General features: G+C 56.1%; 2 protein-coding genes across 2 annotated transcripts in view; both read right to left on the bottom strand.

Moving 5' to 3' along the window:
- HTT (huntingtin) overlaps nucleotides 1–17855 on the bottom strand; it is a 114001-nt gene extending 96146 nt beyond the window's left edge. Inside the window, exons 1-2 of the mRNA XM_040966451.1 lie at nucleotides 17518–17855; nucleotides 1385–1468 (exon numbers count right to left, since the gene is read on the bottom strand). Of these exons, the coding sequence (XP_040822385.1) occupies nucleotides 1385–1468; nucleotides 17518–17708 (275 nt within the window). The 5' untranslated portion in view covers nucleotides 17709–17855. The remainder of the gene's footprint in view (nucleotides 1–1384; nucleotides 1469–17517) is intronic.
- Nucleotides 17856–24363: 6508 nt separating this feature from the next.
- The window catches only part of GRK4 (G protein-coupled receptor kinase 4), a 58269-nt gene continuing 56488 nt past the window's right edge, over nucleotides 24364–26144 (bottom strand). Inside the window, exons 15-16 of the mRNA XM_040966108.1 lie at nucleotides 26001–26132; nucleotides 24364–24494 (exon numbers count right to left, since the gene is read on the bottom strand). Coding sequence (XP_040822042.1) covers nucleotides 24450–24494; nucleotides 26001–26132 — 177 coding nt within the window. The 3' untranslated portion in view covers nucleotides 24364–24449. The remainder of the gene's footprint in view (nucleotides 24495–26000; nucleotides 26133–26144) is intronic.

Below are 26144 nucleotides of genomic sequence, written 5' to 3'. Positions count from 1 at the left end.
GGGGGCAGCAGGGGGCAGCTTGGCTGCTTTCCTCAAGGTGATCTCAACTTTTTACTTATTTTCACATCATGTTATTATCATTTGCTTTTTCACTTTCTTCCCATAATGTTTTTACACATTTAGATTCATCTACTATACTTTACCAATGAAGAAATGAGTTAAACTAAAATGAATGCCAAATAACTTAGAAATACAAATATAAGATGGCATTAAAAATCAATTACCAGGGCCCGGCGGCGTGGCCTAGTGGCTAAAGTCCTTGCCTTGATCGCACTGGGATCCCATATAGGCGCCGGTTCTAATCCCGGCAGCCCCACTTCCCATCCAGCTCCCTGCCTGTGGCCTGGGAAAGCAGACAAGGATGCCCTAAAAAGCCTTGGGACCCTGCACCTGTGCGGGAGACTCAGAAGAGGCTCAGCTCCGACCCCACTGCCACCCAGCATGCCTGGCTGAGCAAATCTTGCAACTGCCGGCCACCGGGCAAACCACCAAAGACAAGCAGCAAGTAGGAAAGATGATAAAACAGACTACCTCATACTATTCAATGGCCATGGTAGATGCACAATTCTCAAAATAAGGACGATTTTTAAAAATGAGAGACACAAACAGGGGGAGAGGAGAGCATTTACACACAAGACAGAAAGAACCCCCACCTGCAGCTCCCTGACAGCCAAGGTCGGGCCCAGCCAAGAGGCGGGAACTCAATGCAGCTGTCTGAGCAGGTGTAACATGGGGGATGGGGCCCAAGCACTGCAGCCCCCAGGGTCCAGCTCAGCAGGCAGCTGGAGGACAGCAGTGTCCCCACAGCATGGACACTGACTCCGGATGAGCGTTAGAACAGGAGCTACACAAAGTGCTACCTAAACACACACCCCCCACAGCTGCACACAAGTCCAACTCAAACCCACAGAAAACTGCCTCGGGTGTTTGCAAGCTGCACTGCTTCTCCTGGGAACACGTGCTCTGGAGACACGTGCTCAGGAGACACATGCTCTGGAGACAGGGGCTCTGGAGACACACGCTTTGGAGACACATGCTGTGGAGACACACGCTCTGGAGAAAGGCACTCTACAGACACGTGCTCTGGAGACAGGCACTCTGGACACACATGCTCTGGAGACACGCACTCCGGAGACACACGCTCTGGACACACGTGCTCTGGAGAGACACGCTCTGGAGACACACACTCTGGAGACATGCACTGCACTAAACATTTCCTGGGCCTTCCAGTTTATCAACCACCGACACAGAGCCAGAAACACGTACAAAGTCCTGACTCTAAACGATTTCTACAAATGTTAATTGTAGACACATGAAAATATTCAAGCCCCTGAGATTGAAAATAAAGTTTTTGTTTCCCCTAGAAAGTATAGAGTGCAATTACCTGAGAGATTGTGCCACTATGTTTTCACATATCGTCAGACAATGGTTCACACGGTCCTTCTTGGTAGCTGAAAGTTCTTTCTTTCTAAGAATAAAAAAGAAGAAAAAATGAACACACTCTGAATTACCCAGAGTTTTTATTTGTAAACCTCATGAGTTGCTGTGTCTTGGCCAGCGGGGCGTGGGGCCGGAAGGAGGTGGCCAGGAGCTCAGCTCAGGCAGAGCAGACACAGCCGGCCACCACACAAGCGGCTGATGTCAGCTCTAGAGAGATCCTCTCCCACCCACCCCAGGGACAGCGCAAGTCCCCCAGGTCGCTCCACCCAAGTTGAGGAGGAGAGCCCCAAAGCAAAGTGCTGACCTGACCCTGAACCAGACCCAGAGTTCTTTCAGGGAATTTTACTACTGAAGAAGTCAAAACAGAACCCCACAGGTACCGGTGCCTTCCTCAGGCCCCTGAAAGTGCGCATTTGAAAAGACTGTTAACCCGGGCCCAGCGGCGTGGCCTAGCGGCTAAAGTCCTCACCTTGAACGCTCCAGGATCCCATATGGTCGCCGGTTCTAATCCCGGCAGCTCCACTTCCCATCCCGCTCCCTGCTTGTTGCCTGGGAAGGCAGTCGAGGACGGCCCAAAGCCTTGGGACCCTGCACCCATGCAGGAGACCTTGAAAAGGTTCCTGGCTCCCAGCTTCGGATCGGCGCAGCACCGGCCGTTGCGCTCACTTGGGGAGTGAATCATCGGACGGAAGATCTTCCTCTCTGTATATCTGACTTTGCAATAAAAATGAATAAATCTTTCAAAAAAAACTACACAAACCCACCAAGGGCAGAGCCTAGGAAGGCACTGGAGACGCAGCCAAGGAGGAACCTCCAAACGGTGAGGCCAGGGGCCAGGAGGAAGAGGGCTCCAGGTACAGGAAAGACTTGGGGCTAAGACAGACACCTGTTCCCCAGCAAGTGCAATGTGTGAAGCCATCCATAACCGAGGCCCTTCCTCACCCTGCCGAGCACCCACAGCCTGCTGGGCCACTCAACTGCCTGGCATACATAATTTGTCAGCCCACAGCACTGTGTATTCAAGGTCCCGATCAAACATCACCAACTGCAACCAACATCATGATCAGAGCCTGCAGACACTCGGGACAGCGGCCTCCCTGTGGGCCTCACTCTAAGGTCAGACACTCGCGACAGGGGCCTCCCCGTGGGCCTCACTCTAAGGTCAGACACTCGCGACAGGGGCCTCCCTGTGGGCCTCACTCTAAGGTCAGACACTCGCGACAGCGGCCTCCCTGTGGGCCTCACTCTAAGGTCAGACACTCGCAACAGGGGCCTCCCTGTGGGCCTCACTCTAAGGTCAGACACTCGCGACAGCGGCCTCCCCGTGGGCCTCACTCTAAGGTCAGACACTTGCGACAGGGGCCTCTCCGTGGGCCTCACTCTAAGGTCAGACACTCGCGACAGCGGCCTCCCCGTGGGCCTCACTCTAAGGTCAGACACTTGCGACAGCGGCCTCCCCGTGGGCCTCACTCTGAGGTCAGACACTCGCGACAGCGGCCTCCCCGTGGGCCTCACTCTAAGGTCAGACACTTGCGACAGCGGCCCCCCTGTGGGCCTCACTCTAAGGTCAGACACTCGCGACAGCGGCCCCCCCAGTGGGCCTCACTCTAAGGTCAGACGCCCATCTCCAAGGACTGCCAGTACCCAGCATCCCCACTGCACCCCAGCCATCCTGACTCCTTGGCTTGTTCCGTCCCCTCTGTCCCTCAAGCGGGCAGGTCTGCTGCCTGGCAACAAGGACCCTCTCCAGCCCTGCCCTGGCCCAGGAGTGTGCTTCCCCTTCTCGTTCCTGAAGGTTTCTCAGAGAACTCACATGGCAGCCTCGCACCCATCTACCAAAGCCCCCTTTCTTCCTGGCCACACAGCCTCCGAGCTGAAGGCTGCAGGGCCCCCTCCCTCAGACAGCTCTGTGACAGGGACCTAGTCATGTGTGGATGACTGCACCACTTGACAGCCCCGCCACTTGTGCCTGGCTTCCCTCCAAGGGCAGGTGGCACGTCCAGACCACAGCGAGGATGGGAAGGCGGCTGAGTCCCAGGACACAAGCACACTAGTCAGAAAACTCACTGTGCGTGGGGAGTAAGCCAGACCCAAACCACACTGGACAGCTCCGTCACAGAGTGTTCCAGAACAAACACAATTCAAGAATGGGAAACTACTGTTCATTTCCAGGGATCAAAAGAGGATGGGGGCCAACACAGTAACCTATTGGCCTGAGTTGGCCCACCTCCTGTCCGGGCAGGTCCTGGCCTTCCCTAACCAGCCCACAACCCATTCCAGTTCTTGCTGTTGGGTGATAGAGCCCAGTCATGACTGGCCCAGACCTGGCTCTCACGTGGTTCAGTGGGTGCCAAGACCTAGGCCAGCCTATCAAACACCCACTCTGGCTCTCACGAGCGCCAGTGGATTACGAAACCTATCCCAGAGTGGCACACCCCAGACCCAGTCCAGCCCAGATCACTGCCCCATTACAGCATTCACACTTCCCACAGGAACCGTAACCCAGCCGGAACATTCCCTTTGCTCTCCAGTCAGGCCTACTCCCAGTGGTGGATCTTGCCTGTGCCGGTGGTTGTCCAACCCAGCATGGGTTGGCTTAAACCCTGTCTTGACCTTTGTCCTTGATGCTGCAGGCTGACCTGGCCTGTCCCCAGTCCCAGCTCTTGCTGGTGGGTGTTGTAGCCTAGCCCTGCTCAGCCTGCTCCCATCCCTGGCTTTCACGCAAACCAGTAGACGTGACAGCCTAACTCAGCCCAGGATGGCCTGCACCCCACCCTGGCTCCTGCAGATGCCAATGTGTTACCATTTGGCCTGGCCCTGCCCAGTCTGCTCTTTGGTCCAGCCCACATACCTGCTGACAAATGGAGCAGCCTTGCCAGCCTGACCCACACCCAGCCTTGACTCATGTGCTCATTGGAGTTCCCCAAGTTCCCCCCAGCAGGCCCACTCTCAGCTCTGGACCTCAAGTGTGCCAGCGGTGTTAGGCCCTGACCCTGCATAATCTGCCCCTTCTATCTCAGCCTTTGCATGCTGGTGTATGTTGCAGCACAGTCCAGCCCACACCCAATTCTTGGGTGCACCTATGGGTGTTGCAGCCTGTTCCAACCCCAGTCCCCATGAGTGTCTTAGGGTTCCACGGTCATGCCTAACTCAGCCCATCACCACCCCCAGCTCTTGAGCAAACCAGCAGATATAGCAATCCTACAACGCTGAGCCCACATAACCCCAACAAAATCTGCCCCTGGACCTGGTTTTCCAGTGTGCTGGTTAGTGTCGTGGCCCAGCCTAACATTACCTGTCCCCTGTTCCGACACTCACTGGCAGGCACTGTGATCTAGCCCTGACAGGTAGGCTGCAGTCCAGCTCAGCTCTCACATGGGCAGGTGTATCCACCTGACCCAGAAAGGTCCTCCAGCTTCCCTCCTCCAAATCGCTCAGTCTTGGCCTCCTTGCTTACCTGCAAGTACAGTGGCCTTGTTGGTAAAAAGTTCCCCAAAGTCATTCCTCAGCTACAACATACCCCTCAGTCCCCACAGCCAAGAGTACATGGATTCCCCAGCCCACGCTTCTAGTGGGGCAGCAGGCTAGCCTGGGCTCTGCCCGCCCACCAGGGACCCAAGCACACACACAGGTCCCCAGACCATGTTCTCTAGCACATGTGCTGTCCTGGCACCTTACTCCTCCCACGTGGGACCTGAGTGCGTGCATGAGACCCCAGGTCCACCAGCACAACGCATCAGCAAGGGGCTTTTCCCTTCCCCCGCCTCACCCACCCATGGGACTGAAACATGGGGACGAATCCCCAGGCCCGCTTCAACAACCCCAGATCCCGCAGAAGAGAGCAAAGCCACCAGCGGTTCCATCTCCACAACCCAGTTGCCCCACTTGTGGTCCAGCTCCCTGCTAATGGCCCGGGAAAGCAGCAGCAGGTGGCCCTGCACCCATATGGAACATCCAGAAGAAGTGCATGGCTTCAGTTGGGTTCACTTCCAGCCACTAAAATTATCTGGTGAGTGAACCAGTAAATGGAAAATCATTTTCTGCTCTCTGTAAATCTGCCTCTCAAACACAAATTTTAAAGCATCTTTGAAAAAAGATTATGCAGGGCCAGCATGCTGGCAGACAGGGTAAAGCCACCATCCGTGAAACTGGAAGTGCATGTGGTGCCAGCTCAAGTCCGATCTGTTCCACTTCCCAGCCAGCTCCCTGCTAACACCGCGGGGAAAAGCAACAAAGCCGGTCCAAGTGCTCGGGCCCCGGGACACAGGTGGACACCCAGATGAAAGCCCCGCTCCCAGCTTCAGCTTGGCTCCGTTCTGGCAGGCCTTCTGGGGAATGAACCAGTGGATAGAAGTTCTCTCTCTCTGTGTTGCTGTCTCTCCCTTTCTTTCAAACAAAAAACAAGTGCATGAAAAAAGCGTGATTCCAGGCTGAAGTCAGGACAATTCTGCAAACAGCTACCCCTTGGCTCACCTCACTGCTGGTCCTCACACACACCTCTAGCTGTACGTCAGCAGACCGAGGTCAGAGCAACGTGCAGTGCCAAGGAAGGGCCGGGGTGGCCAGGCAGGGACCTGGCACGTCAGAGTCCTCAGCAGCAGCTGCCTGACTTCACTGGGCACTCTGTTCTCAGCATGTCCTTGGACAAGCAGGATTTTCAGGATGATGTGTTAAGTCAGGATTAGAAACCAACTCATTCAAAATTATTTTGTTTTTTATTTTTATTTTTTAAAGCTTTGTTTATTTTTGTTGGAGAGTAAGATTTACAGAGAGAAAAAGAGACAGAGAGGAAGATCTTCTGTCTACTGGTTCACTCCCCAAATGGTCGCACTGGCCAGAGATGAGCTGTCCTGAAGCCAGGAGCCTCTTCCAGGTCTCCCACGCGGGTGCAGGGTCCCAAGGCTTTGGGCCATCCTGGACTGCTTTCGCAGGTCACAAGCAGGGAGCTGGATGGAAAGTGGAACAACCAGGACACGAACCAGTGCCCATATGGGAACCCAGCACGTGCAAGATGAGGATTTAGTCAGTGAACCACTACCTCAGGCACAACTCATTCCGAATTATTCTGTATTTTCTTGCTGGGTACATACACACACACACACACACACACACACACACACAATACTGTTTCTGTTGTTTGTTTCCACATTCAGAGCAACGCTGATCTCGCCATTCCAAGCATGATGAAATTTCTCCAGCATCCACTGGCTGACATAGTCCACCTTAGAGTCTGCATTTCCCGATTCCCTCTACTAGTGCATGGCTGGGTAGATGATCAATTTGTTCCGCCCTCCGTCCTCTGTGTGGTATCAGGTGTCCTCTGCAGGTTCGATGGACCGCCATTTCCCTCATGTGCACCTGGATATGCTGTCTACTGCTTGGTCTGAACTTGAGGAAGCTCAGCTTTGACACATGCACTCCATGGTCAGACCATGGAACCTACACTTCTCTTCACGGTTGGGGTTCTGTTGGAGGGATCCCCAAAGAAACTTAGTCTGAGGTGATCCCAGACCAGATTCTCGTGTGTGCTTGCCAGTAGAGGGTCCGGAACAGTCCATCACCCCAGTCAGCTTATGCACATGCTGCTGGTTGCAACTGCTGGGTCAGTTCTGCCTCCAGCCCTGTCTTCCACATGAACCAATGGGTGTTACAGTCCAGCCTGATTCCGCCCATCACACCCTCGGCCCTCATGCAAACCAGCGGGAGCTGTAGCCTAGTCAGAGCAACCTGCAATAACCCCACCAGGCCTGCCCCCTGCCCTGGTTCCCGTGCTTGCCAGCACGCACAGCAGACAGGTTCAGTGTGTCCCACATCTCATTCAGCTCTCATACATGCCAACCAACCCCACTATCCAGCCTACACACATGCCAGGGGGTGCCATTCTGTCCAGCCATGCCTGCCTCAGTCCTGGTTCTCATGCTCACCAGCGGGAGTGGTAGCCCAAGATGGAGGTGCCCACTATTTCCCTACTGGGCCACTCCCACTCCCGGATCATGCAGTCTCCAGGTGGTTCTGCAGTTTAACTTGACAGAATTAGCCCCCACTGCCAGCCCCCAGTGCGGCAAAGGCCAGCCAACCCTCGCCGTCTCTTGATTTATGCCTGCACCAGTCAGAACAGTCAGCCCAGCCTGGCTTTTCCCTGATCTAGCTCAAATGAGGCCCACAAGTATTGTAACCCTGCCCAGTCTGGTCTGCCCCATCCCAATTCATGCTCTCCAGTGGGAGTGGTGGTCCCACAGGGAAGCCCCACACAGCTCCCATATCAGCTTCGCCATCTTCCCCCAGGTCTCATGGGTACTGGTTGGGTGCTGCGACTCAGTCTGGCATGGCCTGCCTTGCCTCAGCATTTGCCAGTGGGTGCTGTAGCCTGGCCAAGCCTGGCCCACCCCAATTTCAGCTCATATGGTGGAGGCTACAGCCTAGCCAAGCTCAGCCAGCACCCAGTCTCAGCCCTAACGTGCACTGGTCTGGATGGCGACTGAACCCGACCTGACCCACACTCTATTCTAGTTCTCGGATTTGCCAGCCGGTGATGTGAACTGGCCCTGCCTGGTTCACCCCGACCTGTGCCAAATGTATGCCAGTGGGGACCATTCCCTGGCCTGGTCTGGCTGCTCCCTTTCTTGGTTCTCACACTGACCTGCAGGGACTGTGTCCTGACAGAGGAGTTTCCAAAGCTCCTCCATTAAAACCTCTCCCAATGCCAGATCTCTGCACACCAGTGGGTCCATGGGCCAGCCCGACTTAGTCCACCTCCTGTCCTAGCAAGAACAGTGGTCTTTCCTGACTGGCCTTCAACCCATTCTGGTTCTTACTGTTGGATGTTTCAGCCCAGCCAAGCCTGGTCCACCCCCAGACACAGCTGGTGGCCTGGTCCCTGCCACACACCGGGAGACCAGGATGGAGCGCCTGGCTCCTGGCTCCAGTCTTGCCCAGCCCAGGTTGTTGTTGGTACTCAGTGAACCAGTAGAGAGAAGGTGTCTGTCACTCAGCCTTTCAAATAAAGTTAAAAAAAAAAAAAGATACAGTAAAATTAAACAGGAAAGTGAACAATTTCTGTAAAATTCTAGAAGCTGCAGGGCTGAGTGGGGAGCAGGGCTGGGGTTGTCGGGGAGCGGTGACTGGGGCTGGGGGGAACAGTGACCATGGATGGGGGAGCAGTGACAGGGCTGCGGGGCACAGGACTGGGGTGCTGCTAACACTCTACTTCCTGACTGGAGAGCAGTAACAAATTTTTCCTAAGTACATCTTAAAAATTTACTGATTTATTTGAAAAACAGAGTTAGACACACACACTTTCATCTGCCAATTTACACCCCAACACTCAGAGCAGCCAGGGCTGGGTCAGGCAGAACCAGAGCTCTGGGTGGCATCTCTGCGCGTGGCAAGGCCATGCAGGGCATGCATTCACAGGAAGTGCGAGCAGCCACTGAGCAACCCAAGGCGCTGCTGACACCGGCTGTGAGCGCCCAGCTGCATATCTGTAAGCCGGAGTGATAACAGGGAGAACTTCCAGTCTGCACCCCAAGGCTGACACAGGACAAAGAACAGCAGACATTTTGAAAAACCAAAGTAGAAAGGATAAAAATATTTCAATAAAATACAGATACAATTCCAAGTACTCATTCAGTGAATGCACATGCGGGGCTTGGAGTGACCTAGAGACTACAGATCTTGTTCTTGCGGAAGGAAGGTCAGTGAACAGTGAACAGAATGAACCACATCACCTGTGGCACCGGCTCCCACACTGACACCAGTTCGGATCCCAATTGCTCCACTCCTGATCCTGCTAACGTGCCTGAGCAAACAGAAGATGGCCCAAGGGCCCAAACCCTGCCACCCCAGGGGAGGCCTGGGTGGATGGCGCTTGGCTTCTGCCTTGGCCAGCTCCAGCCATTGCACACTTACAGGAAATGAACCAGCAAACGGAATATTCTCTTTGTGTAACTTTGCCTTCCAAATAAATAAGTAAATCTTAATTTTTAAGCAGGGCAGTTACTAATAGCATATACCACAGGAAAGGGCCACGTTGCTAGGACGGGCCCAGTGCCAGCTCACACCCCTCATCCCGGCTCTAGCCAACAGGCCCTGGGGCCGGGGCTGCTGAGTCACACAGGAGGCGCCCGCTTGGTCACTGCCGCTGTGCCGTGCAGGTGCTCAAGGAGGGAAGCAGTGGATGCGAGGGCTCCAACATTCTCTCCTTTCTTTCCTCCTTCTTTCTCCCTCCCACACCCAACTCCTCAATCCCTGCTTTTCAAATAAGTTTGAAAAAGAGAGATGTCCTTAAAATGCAGCCTTTTCTATGATGGATTTCACTGAGTACAAAAGTGCAAAGCTGCTCCACTTCTGATGCAGCTGCCTGCTGACATGTCCAGACAGGCAGCCAAAAGACGACCCAAGTACCTGGGCCCTGGCATCCATATGAGACCCAGAGTTGCAAGCTACTGGCATGGGCCTGGCCAAGCAACCTGTGCAGCCACAAGTGACGCAGAGGGCTGAAGACTCTCCACCTTTCTGTCTCCACTTCCCCTTTCAAATAAATAATTAACTCTTTAAGAAGAACAAGAAGCAGAAGCAGAGGCCTGGTTCCTACAGTGGCCCTGACACTCCTGCCAGCCGTGGCCCGGTTCCTACAGTGGCCCACCACATTCCTGCCAGCAGTGGTTCAGTGGTTCCTCTGCTCCTCACAGCCCGACACTGCAGAGCAACAAGTAAATCCAGAAGCCACTGGCCTGACCTCTCCTCACTCCTCGCACGCCCCACCCTCCTCTCCCTTTTCTGCCCTTCATTTTGCTTCAGCCTCTGGCTCCCCACTTCCCCAGTCCTATAATCGGGGAAGTACTCCCACTTCCAGTTCCCTCCGCCTGGGCGGACCCCTCTTCATCCACACAACACTGGAGGCACCCCTGTCATTCGCAGTGGCTCAGGGAGAAGTGATGTCCCCACCGTGGATTCTCTAAGGTCTGGTCCTGCCAAGGCCACTGCCTGTACATTCAATACAGCTACAGCAGGCCGACCTTCAGACAGTGAGGCTGGAACCATCTAAACAGCTTTGGGCCGAAAAAAACAAAAACAGCGCCAGGCCCTGCCCTGTGCCAGCTTTTTCATATTGCATATACCAGGCCCAGTCCGGCCCCCAGGCTGTTCCCACAGCACTTACTACCACAGGCCTTGGGCTGTGCTGCCTCCTGGGAAGAGGGAGCCTGCTGGGAGACAGGAGGTCTCAGGATGGCCCTAGGACTCCCCTAGAATTAACATCTACTTCCCAGCTACACAAATGCTCAATGGCCCCAGGACAAGAAGCTGGCACCCGAAGCTAGCCAAGAACACGCACACACAAACACCTCAGAAAGTTCTTCTAAAAAATGGAATTTAAGAGATGGTGCTGTCGCAGACCAGGCCAGTGCTCCACCCGGGGCACGGGCACCTCCCATGGCGCCAGTTCGTGTCTCAGCTGCTCCATTCCCCACCCAGCTCCCTGCTGACGGCCTGGGAAAGCAGTGGGAGGCGGCCCAAGCGCTCGTGCCCTGCACCCACAGGAGAAACCCAGAGGAAGCCCCTGGCTCTCAGCTTCAGACCAGCCCAGCTCTGGCCATGGTGGCCATCCGGGGAGTGAGGCAGATGGAAGATCTGTCTTTCCTCTTCTCTCAGTAGTTCTCTCTTTCAAATAACAAACATGGAATTCAAGCAAGTTTCAGCAGGAGTGTTGGTGCAGACAGACACTGGCAGGGGACGTGCCCTCAGTGCCCAGCTGATGCTGTGGCACGTCAGGTCAGGCTGCTGCCGGCCATGGAAGCATCTCTTACGGGCACCAGTGTGAGGCTCAGCTGTTCCACGTGTAACCCGGCTTTCCTGGACAAACCAGGAGCTTCTTTCAGGTCTCCTACATGGGAGCAGAGTCCATGAGCAGGAAGCTGGAACGGAAGCAGAGCAGTCAGCACCTCCTCAGCCCCAAATGGGTGACCAGCACTGCAGGTGGCAGCTTAACCCAGGACACCCAGGGAAGTGCAGCGACACAGCAGGCGAGGCCACTGCTTGGGGTCCAGCATCCTGAGGGGACAAGAGGCAGCTGACAGCTCAAGTACTTCAGTCCCTGCCACTCACTAGGGCTGGGTGTGCAGGACCCAGCTCTGACGGCTCAGTCACAGCCATCACAGCCCCTGGGGAGTACACCCACGGATGAAGATGTGGTTGTGGGTACGAGGGTGTGATATGCGGGGGTGTGTGTGGATATGCCTGTGTGGGTGTGGGTGTGTGTTGGCGTGGTGTACGGGGGACTAGGGGGGTCTATGGGTATGTGCATGTGTATGTGGGTGGTATGGGGTGTGTGTGAGTGTGTACAAGTGTCTGGGTGTGGGAGAGTGTGGGTATGGGTGGGGTTGGACATGTGGGTGGGTGGAACGTGTATGGGTGTGGGGATCTGGGGGATGTGGGGAGGTGTGTATGTGGGTGGGTATGGCGAATGTGTGTGTGAGTGTGGGGGTGGGCATGCGGGGAGGTTCATGGGGGATGGGAAGGTGTGAGGAGGCGTGTGTCGTGTGGGTGTGAGGGTCATGGGGGTTCGGGGAGGTGTGTATGCAGGTGTGTGTGTGTGGGTATGAGAGTTCATGGGGGTGTGGGGAGGCGTGTGTCGTGTGGGTGTGAGGGTTCGTGGGGATGTGGGGAGGCGTGTATGCAGGTGTATGTGTGGGTGTGAGGGGTTTGTGGGGGTTCGGGGAGGTGTGTATGCAGGTGTGTGTAGGTGTGAGGGTTCGTGGGAGGTCTGTCGGAGCAGAGGTGCGTATGCACGCCTGTCTCTATCACTCACTCCTCATTACAAAGCAACCTTGAAAATACTTTTTAAAAAGCAAGCAAGCCTTTAGCATATTTTAAGCTGGGTGTGTCAAACAGCTGCCTGCCTGTTTTTGGGCAGGTCACAAGCTCAAGAATGATTGCACTTCATTAATTGTTTAAAGATTTATTTACTTTTATTGGAAAGTCAGATACACAGAGAGGAGAAAAGAGAGAGGGAGATCTTCCATCCGCTGATCCACTCCCAAGTGGTCACAAAAGCTGAAGAAGCTGTGCCAATCTGAAGCCAGGACCCCGGAGCCTCCTCCAGGTCTCCCACATGGATGCAGGGTCCCAAGGCTGTCCTCCACTGCTTTCCCAGGCCACAGCAGGGAGCCGGATGGGAAGTGGGGATGCCGGGATTAGAACCAGGGCCCACATGGGATCCCAGCACGTGGAAGGTGAGGTACCCAGCCACTGGGCTACAGCGCTGGGTCTGATTTTACTTTTTCAAATGCACATTTACTATCCTGCCCCAGAATCAAAGACCATGTCAGCACTGTGGAAACGGCGTGGAATTCAGGTTTCCTGCACCACAGGGCAGAGCCACAGGACCCACAGAGCTCTAGCCCACCAAGCCCGAAGTACAATCAGCCACACGCTGCCACGCAACTGTCAGACAATTTTAAGACCTTGTAGAGGACTTTGGGCCTCCAAAGTCGTGTCCAACTGCAAGTGATCCTACGACTCCAGCCGGCTCTGGGCAGACCCCCAAGCAGAGCACAAGGTCCAGAAGAAACACAGAGACCCCGACAGAGAACAGAATCAGACACTGGTACAGGGCAGACACGAACAAACACTACAGGCTGAGGATCCACAACCAACCCAGCACTCACAGGCAGATTCCAACAGGGTGCCAGGGCAAGTCAATGGGGGTAGGACAAACAGTGCCAGGACAACTGGACGCTCCCTTACAGAACGACAACAGAGCCCTAATCAATCACACGTGAACATTAACTCTAACTGGATCCAATCTAAATATAGTGGCTAAAACAGGAAGATCCTTAGAACAAAACAGAGGGGCCAATTAATCCTCCCCTGGCAACTGCCAGGATGCCACGTGGGCACCAGCTTGTGTTCCAACTGCTCCGCTTCCCATCCAGCTCTCTGTGCCTGAGAAGCAGTCGAGGACGGCCCAAAGCCTTGGGACCCTGCACCTGTGTGGGAGGCCCACAAGAGGCTCCTGGTTCCTGGCCCCAGATCAGCGCAGTTCTGGCCACTGCAGGCACTTGGGGAGTGAGTCAGTGGACCGAAGGCTGATCTCTCCCTCCTCCTCTCTGTAAATCTGATCTGCCTTTCCAATAAAAATAAATCAATCTTAGAAAAAAACAAACAAGAGTAAATCTTTTTGAGCTTGGATAAAACAATGGTTTCTCGGGTATGACACGCTTCAGCGATCAGCCAAGACAAAACAAACAGGACCTCGGCACAAAGTGTGCTACCCACACACGAGGCCTGTGTCCCTGCGGCTGACGCTGCTCTACAGGGAACCCACTTCGCTTTCCACAGTTCCCACCACTCCAGCCTCCTGCCTATACAGCCAGGGGGGCAGCAGCTGATGGACACACACACACACAGGCACACAGGCTCACTCCGACTACAGCCCCCAGCACATGTGCACACACACACACACACACACACACACACACGGGCACACAGGCTCGCTCCGACTGCAGCCCCCAGCACATGTGCACACACACCCCGGGCACACACACACACACACACACACGGGCACACAGGCTCGCTCCGACTGCAGCCCCCAGCACATGTGCACACACACACACACACACACACACACACACGCACACAGGCTCGCTCCGACTGCAGCCCCCAGCACATGTGCACACACACACAGCCCTGCATGCCATGTATGGAGCAGAGGGCCAGGCACTCAGACACTGCCTCACACGGCTGCAGCACCACTATCCCAGACAGCAAGACAAAACCATAAATACAGCACAGTGCCTCCACGGTGGGCTGGCAGGACTTTCCAGCTGAAGCACGGCAATGGCAACACCTTAACTTCCAAGCAGGCTTTTCTTAATTCTTACTCACCTACTTGAAAGGCTGAGTGACCCAGAGTTCTTCCATTGGCTGGGTCACTTGCCAAACTCCCGCAATGCACGAACAGAGCCAGCAACTGGGAATTCCACCGGGCGTCTCCGCTCAACCACTGTGGCTCTGTCCTCCGTGGGCCAAGGGAAGCGGAGCAGCCCAGGCCTTCAAGTACAGGATGCCTGCACACCGAGTACCACAAAGCCAACCACGGCTGAGCCGGACGGGCAGCTGCTTCCTCCACAGCAAATACAAATCTGATACGCACTTCATGGGAATGTCACAGCCTAACGATGAATGGGCCCCAACCACCTCCACTCTTAAATCATTTCGAATCTATCTTAGGGGCAGAGTCTGGCAGAGCACATGAAGCCAGCATCCCCCACAAGCACCAGCTGGAGTCCAGCTCCCCGCTAATGCAGCAAAGAAAGCAGTGGGAGACCAAGTGCTCAGGCCCCGGGGCTTCTCGTCCCCGGCTGCAACCCGCACACGATGCTGCAGCCCGGGCCGACCCCGGCCGACTCGGCCCTGTGAGGGATGGACCCGCACACGATGCTGCAGCCCGGGCCGACCCCGGCCGACTCGGCCCTGTGAGGGATGGACCCGCAGATGGAAGTCTTGTGTCTGTCTTGCCATCTCTGTCTTCCAAATGCATGAAATCTTACAAAAAAGAAAATATCCTAAATATGCCTGGATTCTACCTGAAAGCACTGAGGAAGCCTAAAGTGCTGGCTCCTGAGGAGAGAGCTGAGCGCTCAGGAGAGAGAGGCGAGAGGGAGCAACAGGCACTGCCACCACTCTTACTTCATTACTGCATCACTGATGCAAAAATAAGACTGGAAGGTTTTAAAGTCAGGCTATCACACATTACTGAAATAATGAAACAAAACCCACCTAGTTTATCAAGCCAGCTCAGAAAGGAACGCTCTAGAAGCCCTCGCTCTGAAGCCAATTCACCATAAGGAAAAGAAGGCGCGTTTTTCACCCTGAGCAAGCATCTGCACTGAGAAGGAGCGGCAGGACCTCCTCCCTCACTCCAGGCTGGTGTGTCCACCAGGCTGCAGGAGCTGCGGGGCCTCCCCCCACAGGACGCACAGAGCAGGAGCTGCGGGGCCTCCCCCCACAGGACGCACAGAGCAGGAGCTGCGGGGCCTCCCCCCACAGGATGCACAGAGCAGGAGCTGTGGGCCTCCCGCCACGAGGACGCACAGAGCAGGAGCTGTGGGCCCCCCCCCCCCAAACAGGACGCACAGAGCAGGAGCTGTGGGCCCCCCCCCCAAACAGGACGCACAGAGCAGGAGCTGCGGGGCCTCCCGCCACCCCAACAGGGGCGCACAGAGCGGCAGCCACAACAGGATTCTGAAAAATGCTTCCTGAGGTGAACTGCTAAGGTTGCAGGGTGCGAGCAAGATCACACCAGACATGTCTAAGGGTTATTAAGGAGTCTTTATTAATCAAGCTTGTTGGTAACAGGGGCCATTAGAAATAGCAAACCACAAGTCCATATGGCAATCCTGTCGTTCATAACCGTGAGAGGAACAAATGGTCATTCCCCTGAAGTCCATCCGTTAAGCTGAAGGCCTATGTCGCAGCTTCCCCAACAATATAAGTTACCCTAAGAGACACACAGTGAACAACCTGGACACACTTCCAGTGCTGCAGACACTCACCTTTCCCTGGCTTCTCTGCCCACATTCCATCACTGCCAGGCCTCACCCCTCCTGAACTCCTAACAGTACACAGATTATAAACACAAAGCATCTTAGCATTGCTATCTTCACTGTCCCACCAAGCAATGAACAGAGGGTGAGGAATACAGACACACAGGGGCCATGCTCAGGGGCTACCTGTCCTCAGAGGTACTGGGGAGGCCAAGAGGTACTCAGTACTCAGTACTTAGAGGAACTGAGGAGTGCCAGAGCAATGGAAACACAGCACAAGAGCGTGAGCCCCTCCTCACCCTGAGCCTTTTACAGGGGCTTGTGAGTGGAGCGGTTACACCGCAATGCAATACCACCCCCTCTCAGGTGACAGGTGAGCGTCACAGGTGGGCAGCAGGGAACACCTAGATGGTTGGGGGCGGGGAGTGGCCTCCAAGCCTTTGACCCTGAACTAGCTGCCTACCTCACCACACTAACCAACCGCTCAAAGCAGACGGCACACAAGCTTTTCACCATTCATACACAAATACATGTAAGACTTACTTATTTTTATCTGGAAAGCAGATTTACAGAGAGGACGGTCTGCTGCTCAAACGGTTACCATGGCCTGAGCTGGACCAGTCAGAAGCCAGCAGCTTCTTCCCAGTCTCCCACATGGGTGCAGGGTCCCAAGGCTTTGGCCCGTCCTCAAGCTGGATGGGAAGTGGAGCAGCCAGGACTTAAACCAGCGCCCACATGCGATGCTGACGCTACAGGGTGAGGTTTAAAATTTATGTTTGTCTTATTCTCACAAACAAACCAATATTACTCCCCAAATCCTGACTTTCCAGTAACACTCTCAGAAACAAACAAGGGCGGTGCTGTAGCATGTGGACCAAGGCAGCGGCGGCATCACAGGGGCGTGGGTTCAATGCCGGGAGCTCCCCTTCCAATCCAGCCACCTGCTTGGGGCCTGGGAGAGCGCTAGAACCTCCGCGCACTTGGAACCCTGCACCCTAGGAAGAGTTCTCCATCTCTCCCCCTTTCTCCTGTAGCTTTCAAATAAATGGATGCGTGTTGATGGAGTTTAAGGGGCTCCTCCCTGAAAACTCCCAGAGGAACTAGCATTTTACACACAATCAAACCAGAAAATAAGAAAACTACAAACCATTGAGGCCATACAAGCCATTGAGGCCGTTCCCCAAAGACCCCCCAGGAGCAAGCAGCAGAGGGGCCCTGGCTTCCGAGGGTCACGACGAAGTGACGCCCACGGGGTCCCCGCTGCACTTCCATTTCTCTGCGAGCGCTCCCAGGGCTCAGACAGGGCTGGCGAGACAGCGGCAGAGGGTGGCGCGTCCCAGGCCGCCCAGAGGACCGCCTGCACCCTCCGGCACCCTCCCGCAAGGGCCTGCACCCTCCGGCACCCTCCCGCAAGGGCCTGCACCCTCCCGCACCCCCCTTCACCGGCCTGCACCTCCCGCACCCTCCCGCCCGGCCGGCCGTCGTCACCCGCCGCCCCCACTCGGCGGCGGTCCCTCCCGGGCGCACTCACGGTCGGTGCAGCGACTCCTCCGCCAGGGCCTGGCCGGGCGGCGGCGGCGGGGCAGGCAGCGGGGGCGGCGGCGGCGGCTGCGGCTGCGGCGGCTGAGGCGCGGCCGGCGGCGGCTGCTGCTGCTGCTGCTGCTGCTGCTGGAACGACTTGAGGGACTCGAAGGCCTTCATCAGCTTTTCCAGAGTGGCCATGGCGGCCTCTCGCCCCGCCACGCAGGGCTCCCCCGGCACCCTCGCACAGGCCTCGGGCCGGCTCGCGGCGACGCGGGGCCGCTCAGCCGCGGAGCAATGAATGAGGCTGGCGGCCGGGGCCCGAAGCAGAACCGACGCGCTCGGCCATCTTGAGCCCGTCCCGGCAGCCCCCGCGGCACCCAGCGCGACCGACGACGCAGCGTCGGCGGGGGCGGGGCCACGCCGTAGCGGGCGCGATTGACAGCCCGAGGCTGCGGGCTCTGCCTATGGCCGGCCCAGGCGACGGCCAGTCCCGCCCCCTCGCCTCGCCCCCCGCGGCGGCGCAGGACGCAGTTCCTATCTGAGTCGGAGGCCACAAGGGGGCGGAGCTTGGGGCGAGGGGCGGGGCGACCCGGAGAGTGCCAGGGGCGGGGCGCCGGGGGCCGGCAGGGCCGGGGGCTGGCGGAGCCGGAGGCGGGGGTCTGGGGGCTGGGAAGGCGGGGGTCGCGGGGGCCGGGGACTGGGCAGGGCGGGGGCCGGCAGGGCGTGCAGCTGGAAGCTCTGCGGGCTGAGCCTGAGCTCCAACTCCACCCCACAACCCCTGTGAGGAACAGAGCAGTAAGACCCGGTGAGGCCAGCAAGAGGGGGTCGGAGCCAGTCTCCAATGACAGCGCCCTGCCCTGGTCACCAGGCACGGTCCCCCTCTCCAAGGGCACAAACGCTCACCACAGGTGTGGGTGCTCCCTTGTGCCAAGGAGTGACGGTGCAGGCTAGTCCAGCTCTCACGGCAGGGTGGAGGAGGGGAGGTATGCAAGGACAGATTGCGGGCTGCCAGCAAGGAGGGCTTCCCCCCAACCTGCCAAAGGTCGGGGCAGGCACAGCCACTTGGCGCCGCTGTCGGCTGTGCTTGCCCTGTGTTCTATGTCCTTTGGCTCCTTATGCACCCCAGTGACTGGCCTGATGCTGACTTATGGCAAGGCCCCATCCTGAGGATTAGGGCTCTGCAAGCACCGCACCGGCGTTCCCTGGTGCTCACCGGCGTCCCCTGGTGCTCAGTGGTGCTCAGTGGTGCTCCCCGGTGATCACCAGCGTTCCCTGGTGCTCCCTGGTGCTCAGTGGTGCTCCCCGGTGCTCAGTGGTGCTCCCTGGTGTTCCCTGGTGCTCCCTGGTGCTCACTGGCGTTCTCTGGTGCTCCCTGGTGTTCCCTGGTGCTCACTGGCGTTCCCTGGTGTTCCCTGGTGCTCCCTGGCACTCCATGGTGCTCCATGGTGCTCAGTGGTGTTCCCTGGTGCTCCCAGTGGTGCTCACTGGGATGGTGAGGAGCCCCTGAGGGGCAGGGGTCACCTGCTGCCTGGAATGCGGTGTGCTGGTGGGCAGGCAGGGAGCAGGAACTCTATGGCCTGGCCACTGCAGCTGCTGCCTGGAGGCCACCTGCCTGGGCAGGGCTCTGCATCTTTGCTGCCTCTGTCCCATGCTGTCACATTATTCCAGACGGTTCAGGGAGGCATGGCCCATCCCTGACCGACGGGGCCATTTAGGGAGTGAGCAGAAGACAAACCATCTCTCTGCACTCTGTGACTCTGCCTTTCAAATAAATACACCTTGAAACCTTACGCGTGGGCCTGCTCTGGACGAGCCCATTGTGCGGGTATGCACAGCCGGTGCGAAACTGGACTCTGCTGGGCCCCAGGGTCCACCTGCCACGTGCCACGTCCAGCTCCCTGGGAGGAAGCAGATGGTGGATTCAGCTGCCACCCGTGTGGGAACCCTGAAGAACATGCTTACAGCGCCTAAGTTGACAAGTCGTCATGTGTATTTTACCCCAGTTTATAAGGAAAAAATACCTCATTTCTGGTGAAGTCGTCGTGGGAGAGGAACTTGTTGTTCAAAAGGGCCACTTCTTCACAGAAATGCAAAACACACCTTCCAAAGCAATCAGCTTTCTTTTGCTCAGGGCATACTTGTATTTTATTATTTTATTTGAAACAAATACTTTTTACATTAAAATGGGGCCAGTGCAGTGACTTAGTGATGGTTACCATGGTTACAGGAAGTGGGTGGACACCACAGTGACCTCAGCCAGAGATCAGGCACGCCCCGAAGCAGCCAAGGCCACAAGTGATGGACAGCGGCCAACACTCCCTGTCCTCTCAGGACCCAAGTAGGGCTGACGCCAGCACCCTCGTCAGAGGGTATACAACCTTTGTCTCGGCCACCCAGCTTGTCTTTCCCACTTGCGGTCCTTTCCTCTCCTGCTCATTCCTCCACCGCACGGGAAAGGCCCAGGACGGCCTTCTCCTTGCATACTAAGGGCCTGTTTGTTCTCAGCTGGTATTTTCTTTCTCAGGTGGTGGTCAAAGCTAACAAGTTGGCTACTCCTCTGCCCGCAGCACCAGCATCCCATGTGGCTGCTGGTTCTAGTCCCAACTGCTCCACTTGCAGTCCAGTTCCCTGCTCACAAACCTAGCACATTTAGTCCTAGCCCTTGGGCCCCTGCACCCATGTGACCCAGAGCTCAGCTCCGGTGATTGGAGCCATTCGGTGAGTGAACCACCAGATGGGAGATCTGTCTCTCCATCTCTGTAAATCTGCCTTTCCAAAACAAAACAAAAAAACACCTCTGTACCACGATGCTAGTCCCAAATTGACTTTTTCCTTCAAAATATTTCTTCTGTGACACAGAGCTCCACTCATGGTTCTCTGCCATGATGCCCAAGCCAGCTACGAAGGTCTCAGTCTAAGAGGTCAGCAACTGGCGGGGGTTCAACGACTGGCGCTCACTGCTGCCCTGCAGCGCACACAGGTCGGACCAGGATGCCAACTCGTTACCCATGGGCAGGGTGTCCATGGCGCAGAATAACTGCACAGCTGCCACCTGCTGCAGTCTGTCTGCAAAATTCATCACAGTCCACAGGAGTGTCTGCGTCTCTCTCTCACACACACACACACACACACACACGGTCTCTGCGTCTCTCTCTCTCTCACACACACACAGAGTCTCTACGTCTCTCACACACACAGTCTCTGTGTCTCTCTCACACACACACACACAGTCTCTGCGTCTCTCACACACACACACACAGTCTCTGCGTCTCTCACACACACACACACAGTCTCTGCGTCTCTCACACACACAGTCTCTGTGTCTCTCACACACACACGGTCTCTACGTCTCTCACACACACAGTCTCTGTGTCTCTCTCTCACACACACACAGAGAGTCTCTGTGTCTCTCTCTCACACACACACACACAGTCTCTGCGTCTCTCACACACACACAGTCTCTGCGTCTCTCACACACACAGAGTCTCTGTGTCTCTCTCACACACACACATGGTCTCTGCGTCTCTCACACACACGGTCTCTGCGTCTCTCTCACACACACACGGTCTCTGCGTCTCTCTCACACACACACGGTCTCTGTGTCTCTCACACACACGGTCTCTGTGTCTCTCACACACACGGTCTCTGCGTCTCTCACACACACAGAGTCTCTGTCTCTCTCTCACACACACACATGGTCTCTGCGTCTCTCTCTCACATACACACACATGGTCTCTGCGTCTCTCTCTCTCACGCACACACAGGGCCAACAGGGAATCACGAGTCATGGAGGAGTCCTGCCATCCTCTCCTCCTTCCTGCCCGTCTGCAGCACTGACCACCAGGCGCAGCTGCCTGGGGCCATCTTAGTATTCTACATAGTGTTCCCCTCAGCTCACCACGTACTTTTTCTCAACTTCTCTCTCCTGTAAACAACACCAGGGAGGTGTACCAGGAGTCCGCGTGCTCACCACATCTCACGAATGATAACAAGGAAGGTGTTACCAATGTTTGAGGATTCGAGTAAATAATGACCCAGATGTGCAATAGAAAATCAGGCAGTCAGGGCCCAGTGCAGTAGCTTAGCAGCTAAAGTCCTCGCACACACTGGGATCCCATATGGGCACTGGTTCTAATCCTGGTGGCCCCACTTCCCACCCAGCTCCCTGCTTATGGCCTGGGAAGGAAGTCGAGGATGGCCCACAGCTTTGGGACCCTGCACCCGCGTGGGAGACCTGGAGGAGGCTCCGGGCTCCTGGCTTTGGATTGGCACAGCTCCAGCTGTTGTGGCCACTTGGGGAGTGAGTCAACGGACAGGGGATCTTCCTCTTTGTCTCTCCTCCTCTCTGTATATATGACTTTCCAATAAAAATAAAACAAACCGTTTAAAGAAAGAAAATTAAGCAGTCAGACATATTTATATGTAAGGGTAATAAGTAAATTACAAGTCATATGTAGAATAAAATGCTGATAGGTGTTAGCTTTGGACAATAGTGACTATTAAAGATGAAGTTCTTTGTGTGCTTGTCTTAATGTGTTTATTTGAAAGGCAGTGGTTTTATATGCGGCAGAGAGAGCTCTTCCATCTAACAGGTGATCGACGGCAGGAGCCGCCGTATGGGAGCCGCCCGGGCCCTGTGGCAGAGACATTCACTAGGAGTCCAGGTGTTTAACCAGTTTAACAGCCACTGCAGTCCTGGGGCGCCTGGCCCTGTGTCCCCACAGCGCAGGAACCGCAGCCATCCTCAGTCTGCAGATGGCAGTGAGGCTGAGGGTGCAGGTCACAGTGCAGAGCCAGCTCGGGGTCCCCTTCCGCAGACACTAAAGGGGCCTACCGCTTGTAGTGCTGCATCCTGCATCGGGGCACTGATTCTTGAACCTGCTGCCTGCTAAGACGTCTGGGAAACCACAGAGGACACAGCCCAAGTGCTTGGGCCCGTATCTCACACATAGGAGACCCAGGTGGCACTCCTGGCTCCTGGTTCAGCCTGCCCCAGCTCTGGCCATTGTGAGAAGTTGATGGAAGATCCCTGTGTCTCCCCCTTTCTTTCTGTCACTCTGCTTTTTAATAAAAATAACTCTTATAAAAGAAAGCAAGCCTTTGGTCCTCGTGGAGACCAAAGCCACAGATCTGTACAAAAGTTCCCAACCTCACAGGGACATACCTGGCCTAAGTGCCACCATGCCTCAGCAGTGGCCACACGAGGCACTGCAGGGCAAACGGTGCAACGGGACACACGGAGGACAGAGGGGCGGGATGCAGCTGCCCGGGGAGACCCTTGGGGTTCTGGGGACAGTGTCACCGCTCGCTTTAAAGTGTGGGGGTCTGTCTCCTGGCTGCCTACTGGGCAGGAGGCAAGCAAGTCCTTCCTACAGGATAAAGAGCCACCGTGGGAAGGGATGGACAGCCAAGGTAGCATCCAGGGCAGGTCCCCTCTGGCCTTGCCCGCAAGTGGGCCTTCACCTGCTCTGAAAGGCTTCATTGTCAAGGTGACTGTGTGCCTGGAAGTCGGACCCTGCAGACTCTCCTCTGTACCCAGCCATGAGGACATTCTGCTTTCTGAAACACCAAGAAGAACACAGTCCGTTGCTGGGAGTGCTGAAGATTCCCAAGACACAAGCTGCCTGTGAGGCATTCTGTCTGCCACTGCACAGCCACGATGAGGGCAGGGGCCTGTACACTGCTCATCTTCGCCACCTGCTTCCTGCTTCGTGTCACACAGGTGCCCACTGTCGCACAGATGCCCACAGTCACACAGGTGCCCACCGTCGCACAGATGCCCACTGTTACAGGTGCCCACCGTCACACAGATGCCCACAGTGTCACAGATGCCCACTGTCACACAGATGCCCACAGTGTCACAGATGCCCACAGTCACACAGATGCCCATAGATACCCAGTGTCACAGATGCCCACAGTGTCACAGATGCCCACTGTCGCACAGATGCCCACAGTGTCACAGATGCCCACTGTCACACAGATGCCCACAGTGTCACAGTTGCCCACAGTCACACAGGTGCCCACCGTCACAGATGCCCACTGTCACACAGATGCCCACAGTGTCACAGCTGCCCACTGTCACACAGATGCACATACTTACTATTAAAACCCCCCACTTATTTTGTTTGAGGTGCTTCTTGTTCATGGCCAGCAGTGGCCACCCAACTGAAGGACAAAGACATTTCACTTGCCTTGGAGTCTCGCTTGATTTCTTTGAACCCCAATGCTGGTCAGATGCCCACGTCCAGAGCCAGACATTCACACGAGTCAGAGAAAGCCCAGAGTCTGCTGAGGCCATCCCCTGGTCACAGCCTCCTTCAGCCCATGCAGCCCTGGGACCTCTGTCTCATCCCTTCCCTTGTGTCCTGCCCAGGGTCACCTCCTGGGTCTATGGAACCTCATCAGGAGGCTATAAGTGTCTCCTGCCAAGAACACCAGCCCTACCCAGGGTAGACACCCCAGCCTTCTCCCTCACTCACAGTCACCAGAGAGAGACGTCACCCTCAGTGCTGAATCTTGCAGGAAGCTCTGGGCATTAAAGCGGCAAAGACTGACTGCCAGGGCCGTGCTGTTGGCCCTGTTGTTATGGGCACCTCGGCTCCTGGTGGAGACTGCCTGCCAGCCAGTGAGACGCATGGTGCTCACAGCCTCAGGGATGGCATGCCCGAGTCGGTGCCAACCCGAGGACTTGAGCACAGTCCTGGGTGAGGAGCAGGCCCTGTTTCCAGGCACAGCCTGCTCCCTTCCCCAGGGGCACGGGTCAGCTGTGCCGTTGTGCAGTTCTCTTCCACGCAGCTTGTCTTAAGACGATGCAGGCAGCAACATCAAACACTCCGTCACTCCCTAAGGTGTGTTTTGGCTGTGCCACACATGTTTATTACAGTTCAGGACAGGGTGGGTGCTGGGCAAACGCTCCTCGTGTCCTCACGCCGCCAGCGGTCAGAGGTGTGACGACTCCCCTTCCTTCTTGCTGGCGAGGCAGCCCTGCAACACAGCGCAGCGCTGGCCTGAGGCACACTGCAAATGCAAGGGAGCTTGAGTGTGCTCAGATGTACCACGGGCCGCGTGTCTGTGGGGCGTGGCCCACAGACTGCCAGAGAGTGACAACATGGAGGCTAAAGTACCAGGTGATACCCCACACACGTCCTCACCAGGGTCCTGAGGCTCCCGACCATCGTGGGGACAGGCAGAAGCATGTGGGAGGGGCCGGCCGCCACGGCCTGCTGACCCGGGAGTCCTAGAGGCACCTGGCACTTGCAGAACTTGGGGCAGGAGTAGGAACTGCCAAGTATGCTGGTTGCAGCACACTCTGCCCCAGTCGCACAGGGCATGGCAAGTGCAGACGGCTCCTCGTACGGAGTGTGGGGCGCAGAGCGCCGCCTGGGCAGCTGCAGGCACTCCCAGCAGGACCCACATTCACCAGAGATAGGGACAGGGGCTAGAGTCATAGCAAGGCCATTTCGGGGCTTTCTACCACCCACAGATCGGTATACAAACTGAAAAAATGTTGGAGGCCCATTCTAGTCCTGGCTGCTCCGTATCTGACACAGCTCCCTGCCTGTGGCCTGGGAAAACAGTGGAGGACGGCCCAGAGCCTTGGTACCCTGCACCTGCGTGGGAGGCCTGGATGGAGCTCCTGGCTCCTGGCTTCGGATTGGCACAGCTTGGGCAGCTATCACCATCGAAGGAGTGACTCACTGGAGGGAGAATCTCACCTTCATCTCCTCCCCTATGTAAACCTGATTTTCCAATAAAAATAAATAAATCCTGTGCTTGCTTCAGCAGTGCATATACTAACAATTATTGTTAGAAAGTCAGATTCACAGAGAGAGAGAGATGCTCGATCCTCTGCTTCACAACAGCCAGAGCTGAGCCAATCTGAAGCCAGGAGCCAGGAGCTCTTCCAGATCTCCCGTGTGGGTGCAGAGTCCCAAGATTTTGGGCCGTCCTCCACTGCTTTCCCAGGCCACAGACAGGGAGCTGGGTGGGAAGTGGAGCAGCCAAGATATGAACTGGTGCCCATGGGATCCCAGTGTGTGCAAGGCGAGGACTTGAGCTACTAAGCTACCAAGCTGGGCCCTGAATCTTTCTATTAAAAATGGATTAGGACCTCAGTGTGAACTCCTAGACAAGAGACAAAGCAGATAATCCATTACTCCAAGGAGAAAGACACAAACTTTCTCCAAATCTAATACTGGGATAGCAGGTCACTTTTGAAAAGAGTCATCTTTCTGTGTGAAAGGCGAACCCGAGGCGACAGCGTGAGAACCAGGCCTGGAAGACGCCATCATGTAAGCTGCTTCGTGACCATTCTATGCGAGACCACACTCAGGTGCCACTCAGCGGCCCGTGGGAGCCAGGGTGCCCAGCGGGGCCCGGGGCAGGTGGACTCCAAGGACAGACAGCACTGGTGTTGTCCTGGAGCACTGCAAACAGGAAACAAAGTTACTGTCACCGCGACGAGCCACTTCTCTTAGAGAAGGTCCTTACCCCTCTTCTGAAGAGCCTGTAGAAGAAGCTCCTCTTGGGCTTGTGAACGGGAGCCTGCGCTTTCTCCTCCGCATCCAGGCGCTCCTCGCTCTCGCTTTCATTGATGTCCTTGAAACACCCAGACTCAATCATCTGCACAAAGAG

Source organism: Ochotona curzoniae, unplaced genomic scaffold (assembly GCF_017591425.1).
Source record: "Ochotona curzoniae isolate NIBS_2020 unplaced genomic scaffold, NIBS_Ocur_1.0 scaffold_4505, whole genome shotgun sequence".
Lineage (NCBI taxonomy): Eukaryota > Metazoa > Chordata > Mammalia > Lagomorpha > Ochotonidae > Ochotona > Ochotona curzoniae.
The sequence above is the reverse complement of the archived record's forward strand: the minus strand, read 5'-3'. Positions and strand labels throughout refer to the sequence as shown.